Here is a 14710-nt window from a genome sequence, read left to right as displayed (position 1 = left end):
CCTGGGGCATTTCCTCTAATACCTGATGGATTTTGTGTGCCTGTGTCTGGAGCCAAGGTTAGCGGCAGCTGCTGCTTCTGATACGATCAGTGGCCCAGACAGAGCACCAAGCTATATTTAAAGTTTTTATTTCAATGTTGGTGAATGTTAGGGCTTCTGCAGACTTGTCCCTCCCGGCTGGTCCAGTGCAGCTCAGTCCTAACCTGCAGCCCCTGCTAGCCGAGCTCTGGGCATGTGCACACCCACCTTTGCTCTGCCAAGGCACCGTAATGCTGACCTGCAGCACCTAGTGCTGGGCCCTCTTCAGTAGGGACAATAAGTCATTCCCAGTTGTGCGCTGTGGGGGTTGAGCTGAGCCCATCGTATTAATGTCATTGTGCCAGAGTGGGAATTTTCCAGGACCTGCAAAGTGAGCAGATGGGCCCTGGGGCCCTGCATGGGCAGGGAGACTAGAGCTGCATTGTTGTAGTGTCGTTATCTTTCTCATGGAGCTGCTGATGGCTCCCAGAGTTCATTGAGCCCAGTCCATAACACATGCCCCTCACGGTGTCCATGGCTCTCAAGTAAGCTCCAGCACCAAGCACTAAGTCAGCCTTCATCTTCCAGTGCAAGGTGCTCCTGCAGGGAGAAGACTGCATCAGCAGCTGCTGTGTGGCATTTCCGCATCGGGTTCTGACAGCAGGGCAAACACTCCCACTGCTTCCCCTGCTGCAACGCCTGCCTTGTAAAGACACCCTCTGGGCAGGACTCCCCAGGGGTAGGGAGGGCTGCTCCCAGCTGAGGCTTTGGAGCCCACAGCTCTGGGTCCAATGTACTGGGAGTGAGCCGGGGTTTGTATTGTGCCTAGCCCGAGGGTTCCTGGTCTCTGAGCGGGGCCCCTGGTGCTGCTGCTGTGCCGATACTAAGAGTGAATGCCTGGAGGAATGGAGCATTGTGCTAGCAAAGGGAAAACAGTTGGGGTGCTTGTGTTCACCCTGCAGCAGCCAGTGGCATCCCAGACACCGGGGGGTGGGGGGACCTGAGCTGGGGGCGCCCTGCCAGTGCAGGGCCCACCACACATATTGATTGCAGCACCATCTGCAGGGGGAGGGGTGGGCACATGGGTGTGGCAGCTGCTCAGAGGCAGCCTTAACGCAAGAGCTTCCTGCCGCGGAAACCCTCTCTCGCAGCAAGAGCCTTTGGGCAGGCCCAAGGGTGCTGTCATGGTCTAAGGCAGCGGGAACTGGTGTGAGAGCAGAGTTGGGCCCAATCAGCATCTGGGCATAAAGCGACCTGGGCAGAGATTTGGGCCCTGATGGGCAGCAGGGTGTGTGTGAGCAGAGCAGGCAGTAGTCAGAGCAGCACCACAAGGCGTTTGTACCCACTGGGGCAGTGGGTGTCACTGGTAGTCCTGGTGTTGACGTGGCTGGTGGTGGTTTGTGCTAAACCTAGTAACCCGCTATGCAGAGTGTTGGCACTGGGGCATTGCTGGAGGAACGATGCTGGGGGCGGTGATGCTGCTGCCAGATGCTGGTGGGTTTGTCTGGCACAGGAGCACTGTGGGTGGGCAGATGGCAGGCACCAAAACACCAGGTGCCAGCGGATTCTCCCTGCTCCATCTGGATGCTGATGTAAGCTGATCTCCTAAGGCAGCAGCTCCTCACCGGGGTTTATAGCTCTGGGATTCTGATGACCCTGCTTCGAGAGGAGCAATTCGCAGGGAGAGCAAACTGGCTGGGCACCAGGAACTGCTGAATCATAATCCCAGCTCTGAGGCCTCGAGCAAGTTACACCTGCCTCTGTTTTCCTGTCTGTATCATGAGGAAGCACAACAGATCTGCATTGGGTCTGGGGGAGCTGGTATCTAAAGGCTTAACGCTGTTAGCAGCTGGTGGCCCAGGGCTTCGCTCTGCTCCGTGCAGCCTCATGGGCTTTGTGTTTGCAGCCCTGTCTCCATGGGCTCCATGGCAGCAGGGTTCCCCTTTGCTGCCCCCAGCTTCCCTGAGTGTGTTCCCCAACCTGGCTAATCAGCCCGCCTCTCTGCTCTTTCCAGAACGGGCTGAACGCCCTGCATCTTGCCTCCAAAGAAGGCCACGTGAAGATGGTGGCTGAGCTGCTGCACAAGGAGATCGTTTTAGAAACGACAACCAAGGTAAGGGCTGGCACGGGCGGGAGATGGGGGCTCAGCACATCCTTTGCTCACATTGTACCCGGGGGAGGCTGGGTCTGTAGCAATGACACTGGGCTGACACTCAGGAGACGTGGGTTCTGATTCTGTCTCTGCCACAGCTTCTCTCTGCAGCCTTGGCAGGTTCCTTCCCCTCTCTGCTCTACAAACTAGGGCGGGGAATACTGACCTGCCTCCCGGGGCACAGAGGCCTTTGTCCATGTCGTGTGTGAAGCACTGCGGGACTCCCAGTTGGATGACAAGGCTAGAGGAATCATAGAAGATTACGGTTGGAAGAGAGCTCAGGAGGTCATCTGGTCCAACCCCCTGCTCAAAGCAGGACCAATCCCCAACTAAATCATCCCAGCCAGGGCTTTGTCAAGCCAGGCCTTGAAAACTTCTAAGGAAGGAGATTCCACCACCTCCCTAAGTAACCCATTCCAGTGCTTCACCACCCTCCTAGTGAAATAGTTTTTCCTAATATCCAACCTACACCTCCTCACTGCAACTTGAGACCATTGCTCCTTGTTCTATCATCTTCCACCACGGAGAACAGCTGAGCTCCATCCTCTTTGGAACCCCCCTTAAGGTAGTTGAAGTCTGCTATGAAATCCTCCCTCACTCTTCTCTTCTGCAGATTAAACAAGCCCTGTTCCCTCAGCCTCTCCTCATAAGCCACGTCTCCCTGCCCCATAATAATTTTCATTGCCTTCTACTGGACTCTCTCCAATTTGTCCACATCCTTTCTGTAATGGGGGCCCCAAAACTGGATGCAATATTCGAGATTTGCCTCACCAGTGCCTAATAGAGGGGAATAATCACTTCCCTCAATCTGCTGGCAGTGCTCCTACTAATGCAGTCCAATATGCCGTTAGCCTTCTTGGCAACAAGGGCACATTGCTGACTCATGTCCAGCTTCTCATCCACTGTAATCCCGAGGTCCTTTTCTGCAGAACTGACACTTAGCCAGTCGGTCCCCAGCCTGTAGCAGTGCATGGGATTCTTCCATCCTAAGTGCATGACTCTGCACTTGTCCTTGTTGAACCTCATCAGATTTCTTTTAGCCCAATCCTCCAATTTGTCTAGGTCACCCTGGACCCTATCCCCACCCTCCAGCATATCTACCTCTCCCCCCAGTTTAGTGTCATCCACGAACTTGCTGAGGATGCGATCCATCCCATCATCCAGATTATTAATGAAGATGTTGAACAAAACTGGCCCCAGGACAGACCCCTGGGGCACTACGCTTGATACCAGCTTCCAACTAGACATTGAGCTGTTGATCACTACCCGTTGAGCCCGATGATATATCCAACTTTCAGGCCACCTTATAGTCCATTCATCCAATCCATACTTTTTTAACTTGCTGGCAAGAATACTGTGGGAGACCGTATCAAAATCTTTGCTAAAGTCAAGATATATCACATCCACCACTTTCCCCATATCCACAGAGCCAGTTATCTCATCATAGAAGGCAATCAGGTTGGTTAGGCATGACTTGCCCTTGGTGAATCCATATTGACTGATTCTGATCACCTTCCTCTACTCCAAGTGCTTCAAAATGGATTCCTTGAGGACCTGCTCCATGATTTTTCCAGGGACAGAGGTGAGGCTGACTGGTCTGTAGTTCCCTGGATTCTCCTTCTTCCTTTTTTTAAAGATGGGCACTATATTTGCCTTTTTCCAATCATCTAGGACATCCCCTGGTCACCATAAGTTTTCAAAGATAATGGCCCAATGGCTCTGGAATCACATCAGCCAACTCCCTCAGCACCCTCGGATGCATTAGATCCGGCCCCATGGACTTGTACATGTCCAGCTTTTCTAAATAGTCCTTAACCTGTTCTTTCACCACTGAGGGCTGCTCACCCCCTCCCCATTTGTGTTGCCCAGGACAGCAGTGTGGGAGCTGACCTTGTCTGTGAAGACTGAGGCAAAAAAAGCATTGGGTATTTCAGATTTTTCCACATCATCTGTCACTAGATTGCCTCCCCCATTCAGTAAGGGTCCCACACTTTCCCTGACCTTCTTGTTGCTAACATACCTGCAGAAATCCTTCTTGTTACCCTTCATATCCCTTGCTAACTCCAGTTGTGCTTTGGCCTTCCTGATTACACCTCTGCATGCTCGAGCAATATTTTTATACTCCTCTGTAGGCATCTGTCCAAGTTTCCACTTCTTGCAAGCTTCCTTTTTGTGTTTAAGCTCCCCAAAGATTTCACTGTTAAGCCAAGCTGGTCGCCTGCCATATTTACTATTCTTTCTGCACATTGGGATGGTTTGTTCCTGCAACCTCAATAAAGCTTCTTTAAAATACAGCCAGCTCTCCTGGACTCCTTTCCCCCTCATGTTATTCTCCCAGGGGATCCTGCCCATCTGTTCCCTGAAGGAGTCAAAGTCTGCTTTTCTGAAGTCCAGGGTCCGTATTCTGCTGCTCTCCTTTCTTCCTTGTGTCAGGATCCTGCACTCGAACATCTCATGGTCACTGCTGCCCAGCTTGCCACTTCTACTTCCCCTACCAATTCCTGCCGAGGGCATGGGGAGGACAGCCCTCCGGCAGCTCCTACCTCGCTATCAGGTCTCTGCTACCTTCTCTTCCTTTTCTCCCCCAGTCCTTTCTCTGCCTGTCTGGTTTCCATCCCTCGTTTACGAAGTGACTGCGCAATGGGTGTAATTGGTGGTGCCAGGCACTGCACCCTCTCACCCTGGGAGGATGCACAGCATGTAGGGACTGGCAAACCTGCTCAGGGGTCTGTTCCCCAGCTAGCTCTCTGGGCTCCTCGGCTGGCTCTGGAAGCCAAGAGTGGGGGTTGTGACCCCCAGCCTGGCACTGCAGGCGTTTCTGGGCCTCCCCCAGCCCTGGCATCACAGCCCTGGTGTGAGCTGGTTGTGAAATGGGGCTGAGGACTAACGTGGTGTCACTTGCACCAACTGACATTCCATGGGAGGGCAAACGTGTGTGCCTTGGACTGGTGAATCACTACCATTGCACGCCTGCTGAGAGTCCAGCCAGCCTCGCTTACACGCTGCCATTCACAGCAGTTTTCTGAGCAGGGTTTGGGCCCTGCAGCCCTCAGCACAGAGGTCATTACACACCATCCAAGTTCATAGCTGGCAGGTTATATATGTTTGCGGTGCTCGAGCACCAGGAATATTCAGGGCTGGGGGCCCTGCTCCAGCAATATTTGAACCTGAGTCTGTCCCCCAGCCCTGCCTGGATCGGACCCTGGCCACCGTGGGTCTCCCCCCCGCCGCATCCCTGCCTGACAGAAAGCAGCACGGCACCTCTCCCCTGCCTGCTTCTGCTGCCGGAGTAGAACAGCTCCCGGCAGAACTGCTGTCTGCTGCCCCAGGGTCCTAGTGCCTGCCATCCCCTACTGGCAGGGCAGGCTGCCCTTACCGTGCCCTTCGGCCCTAGCCCTGAGCCTCCTCAATACCCCAAACCCCTCAGCCCCCCACACCCTAATCCTCTTCCCCAGCCTTGAGCCCCCCCCGCATCATGAACCCCTCATCCTCAGCCCCAGCTCTCATCCCTCTGCACCCTAATCCTCTGCCCCAGTTCTGAGCCCCCCCACATCATGAACTCCTCATCCTCAGCCCCAAAGCCCTCACCCCACACCCCAACCCTCTGCCCTAGCCCTGAGCCCTGTCCTGCATCATGAATCCCTCATCCTCAGCCCCACAGCCCTGCACTCCCTCCTATCCCAAACTCCCTCCCAGAGCATGCACCCCCTCCCAGAGTGTGCACTACCTCCCCTTTACCACACACCCCTTCCCACCCCCAAAGTCCCTCCCAGAGCCTGCACCCCTCATCCCTTCCTACACCCCCACCCGAGAGCCTGCACCCAAACTTCATCCCAAAGCCTACACCCCTCATCCCCTCCTGCACACTCACCCCCTGCCCCAGCCCAGAGCCTGCACCCAGCACCCAAACTCCATCCCAGGACCTGCACCCAGACCCCCCCACCAAACCCCTCCCAGAGCCTTAGGCAGGTGGGGGCAGAGTTTGTGGGGGCAGAGTTGGGGGGGTGGTTTCTGGGCACCACCAAAATTTCTACAAACATGCCACCCATGTCCAAGTCTCCCCGCAGACATCAGGGGCTGCTAGTCACACGTGCCTAGTGCTTGCAGAGCTGGGCCAAGCACAATGGGCCCCTATCCTGACTGGGGCTGCTGGAGGCTCCCTCCTGTCTAATTAGTCAGTAACAGGGCTGAGCTGCTCAGGCCCAGCCTGGGCCAGCCCTATTCTGTGGCTCTCTGAATAACGAGTCATTGTCACCTTGCTCACCCGAAAGCCACCGCGGAGGAGAGCAGCGCTCACTCGTGACAGGCAGGACAAAGGCTTTAGCGAGCAGCCTGATGAATGAGCAACCTCCAGCACAGTCTGAAGTGAGCCGGGACTGCAGGCTGCCTGGCTTTGTGTGCACCACATCACTCACTGCACAGTGTCCGTGGCGTCAGCGTTCTGCCCTGTCAGCCAGAGGCAAACGCTGCAGAGGCCTGTGTCTGCATCTCCCTGCCGGTGTGGTCCCAGCATTTCGGGGTTGGGAGGGCGCTGACATCCCTGGCATGAGATCCGCAAAGGGGATGCAGCGAAGCCTGGAGATGGATCGGCTCCTGCTCTCACTCCCCCTGCTTAGGCTCTGGCAGTTGAGGCCTGTTGAGCCTGACTCAGGGTTTTCTGGCTGCGCTGCCTTTGATTTAGTGTTTAAAAAAAGGATGTGAGCCAAGCATCCTGCGGGTGCTGCACCGAGCTGTCGGGCTGGCTCAGGAGTATCCGCTCCTGAGGGGGCCAGGCCTTGCTCTCTCCTCCCCGCTCCAGTGCTGGGAGGCTGGGCTCTGCCTGCTTCAGTACTCGCTCCTAGCCACGACTGGCTCTGTCCGCTGACTTGGGGCCCTCTTGCCTTTCCTCTGTCACTAGTAGCCAGGCAGGTGGGCTGGCTCCAGTCGCTTGTTCTCTCTTGTTTATTGTCTCCCTTCCTCTGCCTCCTTCCCCTCCCTGCACTGCCTTCCTCCCTCCCTGAGCTGTCTGTCCCCTCCTCACACCTTTGCCTCTTTGCTTTTGTGTTCCACTCCCCTGCTGTGGCCTCACCCCCACACGGGCCCTGTTTCCCCTGCCTGGCGAGGTGCCAGCTGGCCAGATTCAGTGGGGCCCCTCTCGCTGGCCCAGGACTCAGGCAGACTGGGGTTCTGCAGAGCTGCTCACAGAGCAGATGCAGTCAGGGCGGCGGGAGCAGCTGGAGGGCACAGGGAGAACAGGCTGCCGGGTGAGTTAGCAGGGGAGCAGCCCTGGTCTCAGGCAAGCCCTGCTCAGCAAGGGGCACCTGGGATGGGCACCCTGTCCCACACTGATCTTCTCCAGGAAGCAGGGTCTCCACAGCCGCCTGCACACTGTGAATCCCTCCCAGTCGCCCCCTATGTGCCTCTCCAGCATGGAAACAGCCACCAGCCCACGTGGCCCCAGCGTGGCCTGCCGGCTCCCAGGACCAGGGACACACAGACATACATGCTTTGTTCACCTCCCTGGCACAGAATCCATGCCCGTGGCTAGTGCACATAGCCCTCCTGCATGCACGCTGGGTTTGCCCACCCTGCAGTGCTTGTTTGCAAATTAACTCTCTGTGCCCTCCTCCCCTCCCCCAGGAAACGTGTGGAAATGCTGTGGCTCGTCTGCACATGTGGTTTGCACATGTTGGTTATGTGTCAGCTAATGCACGTTGAATTACATGTTTCCCTGAGTCCAGACTTGGCCTGCGTGGCTAGTGTGTGCACTCCCCAGTAGCTCGCACCCAAGAACACCAGCTCCAAGCACACCTACCTGGCTTCCCCATGCACAGCCGCTCTCAGACCCTGCCCCGTGTGCTGCACCCTGACTCGTCCTGTCCTGCTGTGTTTCAGAAGGGGAACACGGCCCTGCACATCGCGGCCCTGGCGGGACAGGAGGATGTGGTCCGGGAGCTGGTGAACTATGGAGCAAACGTCAATGCGCAGTCGCAGGTAAAGCATGCTCTCCGGGTGTTAAACAGCCCCCAGGCAGGTGCGCTGGTCCAGGCTTGGCCCCTGACAGTGCTGGCAGCCATGCCCTAGAGCCCGCCCACTGCCCAGCCCCGCAGTGCTGACGGCCACTCCTGGGCTGGCTTTTCTCTGCCCGTTTTCCTTTGAACAATTGGCAAGCCTTATGCCTGAGCAGACACGGCGCCTTTGGCCCGCCAGAGAGGGTTAGAAATGTCATGGCAGGGGGACACGGCCACGCTACCAGTGCTGGCCTGCAGCTGCTGCTCCCCTGGAAGGTCAGTAAGAGCTGGAGAGAGAGAGAGAGAGAGAGAAAGAAACATCCAGGGCCAGGTTTCCAAAGGCTCAGCCCCCACAGCATACACCCAGCATGCTGAGCACAGTTCGAACTTGGCCACTAGAGAGTAGGGGCGGGGATGGGGAAAGCATGTTACCACACTTCACGCACAGAGCCACCCAAGAACTGGGTATGTGACAGGGAGATGGCATTGATTTGATCACCTCCCTGTCACTGGTCCCCTGTCTGGCAAGGTGCATAACTTGGCTGTGTCCGCTCAGTGCCCGGCACAACATGGCCCCATCTGGAGCCGCTGGGTGCTGCTGAGGTGTGGATATTCAGTAGCATTAGCGAGTAGAGATCTTTCCCCATCTTGTACGGACCAAGCACTTGACCCTTTGTTCTCCTCAGAGATCCTATAGCACTTTATGAAGACTAGGGGTGTTACCCTGGCAGGTTTCCTGGGCCAGTCCTAGCATCCATTCTGCTCCCCAAATGCCACTGGGGTTTCTCTCCTCCTCCCACCCCTGCTGTGTTTCACCATGTGAGGTGGGGGTGGCTGCAGGCTTGCAGGGAGTTCTGGGTCCTACAGGGTGAGGAGCAGTCCATGAGGGTCATGCATGGCTCTGTGTTTGCAGAAAGGCTTCACGCCCCTCTACATGGCAGCGCAGGAAAATCACCTGGAAGTCGTCAAATTCCTGCTGGAGAGCGGCGCCAACCAAAATGTAGCCACAGAGGTGAGACCCTGCAGGGGCTGGTGCCCAGAGCCCGTGGCCAGTGCTGCTGTCGGGCTATCGTACCCTGCACTGGCTCCCCCTTGCTCTGCATCTCACCCCCCTCTCTGTCTCCGGCAGGACGGCTTCACGCCACTGGCCGTGGCTCTGCAGCAGGGGCATGAGAACGTGGTCGCCCACCTCATCAACTATGGGACGAAGGGGAAGGTCCGTCTTCCCGCTCTGCACATCGCTGCCCGCAACGATGACACCAGAACGGCCGCGGTGCTCCTGCAAAATGACCCCAACGCCGATGTCCTCTCCAAGGTACCATGGGCTCCCCTGCGAGGACTGGTGTCAGCCTGGCACTCCCACCAGAAACCATGCTGCAGCAGCTGCCCAAAGCCCGGCACTCCCGCCCTGCTCCCCTCTCCTCACTGAAGGATTTGCAAGCCCCATTTCCTCCCAGGCCCTGTGGCCCAGGCCGGCTCAGAGCGCACTGCAGAATATGCTGGGGCAGGGAATAGGCTGCAATCAGGGTCTGAGCCTGTCTGCAGTGGGTTGGTCTGTCTGTGAGGCTGCATTGACCCGCCCTGTCTCTCCCCAGACCGGATTTACTCCCCTGCACATCACGGCTCACTACGAGAACCTCAACGTGGCCCAGCTCCTGCTGAACCGCGGTGCTAACGTCAACTTCACCCCACAGGTGGGTCAGAGACAGCCCAGCGCCGCATGCGCTCAGCAGCGAGGGGCAGGGGCTAGGGGACGTCTCGCTGTGCTGTCGGAATGGCACAATCCGCCAGGGTTTGCCCCGCTGCTCTGGGGTGTGTGGAAGGCAGAGATCCCATGGGTGGGGCGGGCAGACGGCCGCCTCGCTAGGGGCTCCTAATGGCAGTCAGCAATTACTACCCCTGCCCACATGGAGCCTGTCCCCTCCCGCCTGTCCCAGCCGCCTTCGCCCAGCTGGGGACCTCTAGCCTCTCTCAGCTCTGCTGGCAGCTGCCCCCTCGCAGCCCCACCTGCATGTGACACACAAATGACCCGTGTCCTCACGACAAGCGCGTGGCCTGGAGGAGCGGATGAGGAGCTGACCCACATCCTGCTGCCTGGGGCCCAGTGAGGACTTGCTGAACTCTCCACAGGGGGCAGAGTTAAGCACACACTGTGTGACTGGAGAACTTTCCATCACACGTGCTCAGCAGTGGCTGGGTTGGGAGGCTTTTTTCTGCATCAGGCCTGTGCTGCTGTCTGACAGCTCTGGAGGGCAGTGGGTGCTGACTGCCCCGCACCTCCCCCAGCTCCATAGGGCAGTGGGCAGTGACCTGCCCTGCACCTCCACCTGCTCTGACTGCCTGTCACGGAGTGTGGGGGAGACAAGGCCCTGCACCCCCGGCTTCCTGAGATTCACCATGACTCTCAGCCAGCCAGTAAAACAGAAGATTTATTCAGATGACAGGAACACAGTCCAGTATGGGTCTTGCAGGTACAGACAACAGGACTCCCTCAGTTAGGTCTCTCTTGGGGGTGGGGCAGGGAGGCCAGAGCCCCGTTGGGAGGCCAGAGCCTCATCTGGGCTCCCCTCCATTTCCCCAGCCAGCTCCAAACTGAAACTCCCTCTGGCTGTCTCACTCAGCCTCCACCTGGCTCCTTCCCCAGCCTTTGTCCAGTTTCCCGGGCAGAGGTGTCACCTGGCCTCCAAACCCCTTCCTGGGTTCTCCTGTTACTTGCTCAGGTATCCTCCCTCAAGGAAAGTCTCCCATCCCCAATGCAGACAGTCCCAACAAAACTCCCCTGCAACCTTCCCAGGTCAATACTCCCCACTCAGTATTCAAAGAATACATCAAGAACATTCCCAGTTCATCACACTGCCCCCCCCGCCCATCTCCGTGGGGCAGTGGACAGTGACTGTCCTCCCATCAGCTCCATGGGGCAGTGGATGCCGACCTGCCTCTCCCAGCTCTGAGGGGAATGGGTGCTGACTGTCCTTCCTCCAGCTCCGTGGGGCAGTGGGCTCTGACGGCCCATGGGGTACCCAGCTCGAAGCTCTCTGATGCTGTTTCTCTGCCCCTAGAATGGGATTACTCCACTGCATGTGGCCTCCCGCCGGGGCAACATCATCATGGTGCGGCTGCTGCTGGACCGAGGGGCCCAGATAGAGACAAGGACCAAGGTGAGACTCACTGTGTCCCCAGCTTGTGTTCCTCACCCACCCCAGTGTGTGCACGGGCCCGAGACACCACCACCTCCTGCCCCCCACCCACCCCTCTCAGACCAGAGCTCTTGTGTGGTGGGAGCCACTGGCCACGTGTGTGCAACGTCCAGACGGGCTGGTGAGTGGGTGTGTCACTGGGCCCTGGGGCGGGGGCAGCATGACAGAGATGTGTGGCTGGCTCCCGGAGCGGGCAGGAAGCATCAGGCTGGCACAAGCCTCCCGCACCCTGTGCGCTTGATTTCACATCCCTGAGGTCCACAGAGTCTCTCGCCACCCCCCCCACCCCCACCCCAAGGTCCTGATCTCCCTCTCTGTTCTCTAGGACGAGCTGACTCCCCTGCACTGTGCAGCCAGGAATGGACACATGCGAATCATGGAGATCCTGCTGGACCACGGGGCTCCTATCCAAGCAAAAACCAAGGTGCCTGGCCCTGGCCTGTGAGGCTCAGTGTTGCCTCACCTTGGCTCTGCCTAAGAGCCTGGGCCTGCTCCCTGGGCGCTGGGGAAGTGAGGGCCCTGAGCGGCCCATGCTAGCTGGGCACTAGTGGGCAGAGACCTGGGAAGGCCCCACGCGTCAGAGGCTCCCTGAGCCATAGTGTGTGCATGGGCCTGCCCCAGCAGCCTGGAATGGGCTTCTGGTGCTCCGTGGGGGGGAAGAGCAGCTCTGATTTGATGCACAAGGCAGTGTGGGAGTCCCTGGCCCACACCAAGCAGTGTCCCTCACTCGGCGCCCTGCCTGCTGCCTCCCGGGGCCAGGCCACGAACGTCCCCTGCAGTGGGCTCAAGCTTCTGAGAAAGGTGCAGTCCCCATACCGCAGCCAGCCAGGCAACAGTGCTGCTGCTTGTTCCCTGGCCCCAGCCTAGCCCCGTGCATCCTCTGCCCTTTTGCAGGGATCTCAATGCCTGTGTGGGGCTCCCAGCCCCCCTCCCTGCCCTGGATCTCCAGCAGGGGCCAGATTTCTGCCCCACTGGCCCAGGGGAAGCCCCTGTGTCCTGCCTGACTCTGCCTTAATACCCAGGCTGTTCCCTGCCCTCAGAACGGCCTGTCGCCCATTCACATGGCGGCTCAGGGAGACCACCTGGACTGCGTGCGGCTGCTGCTGCAGTACAACGCTGAGATCGACGACATCACGCTGGACCACCTCACGCCGCTGCACGTGGCCGCGCACTGCGGGCACCATCGTGTGGCCAAGATGCTGCTGGACAAGGGGGCCAAGCCCAATGCCCGAGCACTGGTGAGCAGCGTGGGCTGGACAGGGGACCCAGTGGGAGCCCCGAGGGTCTGACCAGCTGTCACGGAGTCCCCGGGCGATGCTCTGGAACTGCTCCCTACGAAGCCAGGCAGGACTCTGGTGAAGTCTCCTCTCTGTGAGCAGACTGTCTTCAGGGCAAGCAGCTCACACGGCTTCCACCTTCCTGGGTCTGACCTTGGAGCATTCAGCATCCTCTGCCCCTCCGTGTGCTTCCCACAGCGAGTCGCCCAGGTGGGGTCCTGGGGAAGCCAGAGTGTCTGGCCCTCCCTCTTCACAGTCAGATGCGACTCTCAGCCAGCCAGTAAAACAGGTTTTTTAGATGACAGGAACATGGGCTAAAACAGAGCTTGTAGGTACAGAGAACAGGACCCCTCATCCGGGTCCATTTTGAGGGGCAGTGAGCCAGACCCCCACGTCTGCGCTCACTCCATATCCCCAGCCAGCCCCAAACTGACTCACTCTCCAGCCCCTTATCCTCTGGGCTTTGTCTCTTTCCCAGGCCAAGAGGCACCTGATCTCTTTGTTCTCCAACACCTTTAGTTGGCATCTTGCAGGGGAGGGACCCAGGCCATTAGTTATCAGGAGTCAGAGTGCCGGCCATTCTCTATGCAGACAGTATCACAGGGGCCTTCTTGGGTTATGCAGCAATCACACACCCTGATCCCCCCGCCTAGATACCTAAGAACTGCATAGGGGAAACTGAGGCACCCACATAGTATTCAGAGAAAACATTAAGAACATTCCCACTTCGTCATACCAGCCGCCTCCCTGTCTGTCTGTAGAACGGCTTTACGCCCCTGCACATTGCCTGCAAGAAGAACCATCTCCGGGTGATGGAGCTGCTGCTGAAGACCGGTGCCTCCATCGATGCTGTCACAGAGGTACACCGCCCTGCCCCGGCTGTGGAGACGCACTTGCCTGGGCTGCCTTTCCAGTGTTCAGGGTGTTGCTGCTGGCAAGCCTGCATGCGGCAGGATGGGCCAGCCCGGGGGAGGCTGCAGTCCATGGTGTGGTGGCCCCAGTCCTGCCAGGTGCCTTGCTCTGGTGGTGCTGCCGTCTCTGATGTGGTGAGGAGAAAGGCCATGGCTGAGCAGCACCTTGGAGCAGTGCCCCAGGCTCACTGCCCATGGTGGGAGGGAGCAGGGAGCTCCCCTCTGCCAGCCTGGCCAGGGGGCCCTGGGAGCTGGCCTGGATGGGCTGGGCGGCGGCACCTTCCAGATCTGGGAGCCAGGACACCGTTCTCCCTCACCCATGGCCTGTGATGTGGGCACCAGCATGAGACACCCCAGGGCTTCTGGGCCTGAGGCACATAGGAAACTCCCCATTACTGAACCAGGTTGATGACCCTGGAATGGGCAAGGCCGAGGCTGCTGCTTGTGTCAGCAGGGCTTCCCCACGCTCCCTGCAGGGGCTGCTGGCAGCCTGGAGCAGAGCTGTGTGCAGGAGCTCAGATACCATCTGCCCCGACTCTTCCCAGGCCCCAGATCCCACCCTAGGCCCAGCAGATACACATGGGAGATAAGTGGGGGAGAGGGGGACTCCTCCCCTAAGCCCTTCCCTGGGGCTAGCCTGTCTCAGCTGGTACTGATGTCAGTGCTTGGGAAGCAGAGCCTGCCTGGCAGCAGGACCCTGGTCTGTCGGTGCCAGTGTCAGCCCCTGGAAGTGGGGGGTGGAGGAGGACTCTCATCCCCCATGTGCAGGCACCACACCGACTGTGCTGACTCCCTCCCTGTCTCTCTCATCCCCCATATGTGAGCACCGCACCTCTCTCTCTGACAGTCTGGCCTGACCCCTCTGCACGTGGCCGCCTTCATGGGGCACCTGTCCATCGTCAAGATCTTGCTCCAGCGCGGCGCATCCCCCAACGTCTCCAATGTGGTGAGTCCCATCAGGGCAAGAGGGTGTGTCGTGTGGGGTCCTGCCATCCCCATTTGGGCTTCCAAGCTGCAGAGGCTCCCAAAGGGTCTCCCTGGGCCTTCCCTCGCATGTGTCCGGCCTGAGGCTCTCCGCGGGGTGAAGCCTGCATGCAGTGACTGACAGGCTGCACTGGGGCAGCTCCCCAGGAGCACGGAGCCCCAGATTCACTCTTGTGATGAA

At 58.5% G+C, this 14710-nt stretch overlaps 1 protein-coding gene across 17 annotated transcripts in view; it reads left to right on the top strand.

The window, feature by feature from the left end:
• The window catches only part of ANK1 (ankyrin 1), a 79705-nt gene that overhangs the window by 25803 nt on the left and 39192 nt on the right, over window positions 1–14710 (top strand). For 11 of the 17 annotated variants that reach the window (XM_030538551.1, XM_030538558.1, XM_030538554.1 and 8 more), the window contains exons 3-12: window positions 2033–2131; window positions 8045–8143; window positions 9074–9172; window positions 9290–9475; window positions 9756–9854; window positions 11220–11318; window positions 11683–11781; window positions 12380–12595; window positions 13374–13494; window positions 14393–14491. In XM_030538551.1, coding sequence (XP_030394411.1) covers window positions 2033–2131; window positions 8045–8143; window positions 9074–9172; window positions 9290–9475; window positions 9756–9854; window positions 11220–11318; window positions 11683–11781; window positions 12380–12595; window positions 13374–13494; window positions 14393–14491 — 1216 coding nt within the window. The remainder of the gene's footprint in view (window positions 1–2032; window positions 2132–8044; window positions 8144–9073; window positions 9173–9289; window positions 9476–9755; window positions 9855–11219; window positions 11319–11682; window positions 11782–12379; window positions 12596–13373; window positions 13495–14392; window positions 14492–14710) is intronic. The other 6 variants (XM_030538552.1, XM_030538561.1, XM_030538562.1 and 3 more) reach the window with 3 other exon arrangements.

The sequence above is a fragment of the Gopherus evgoodei genome, chromosome 19 (genome assembly GCF_007399415.2).
Source record: "Gopherus evgoodei ecotype Sinaloan lineage chromosome 19, rGopEvg1_v1.p, whole genome shotgun sequence".
Classification (NCBI taxonomy): Eukaryota; Metazoa; Chordata; order Testudines; family Testudinidae; genus Gopherus; species Gopherus evgoodei.
Note: the sequence above shows the minus strand (reverse complement) of the source record. Positions and strands in the feature narration are given on the sequence as shown.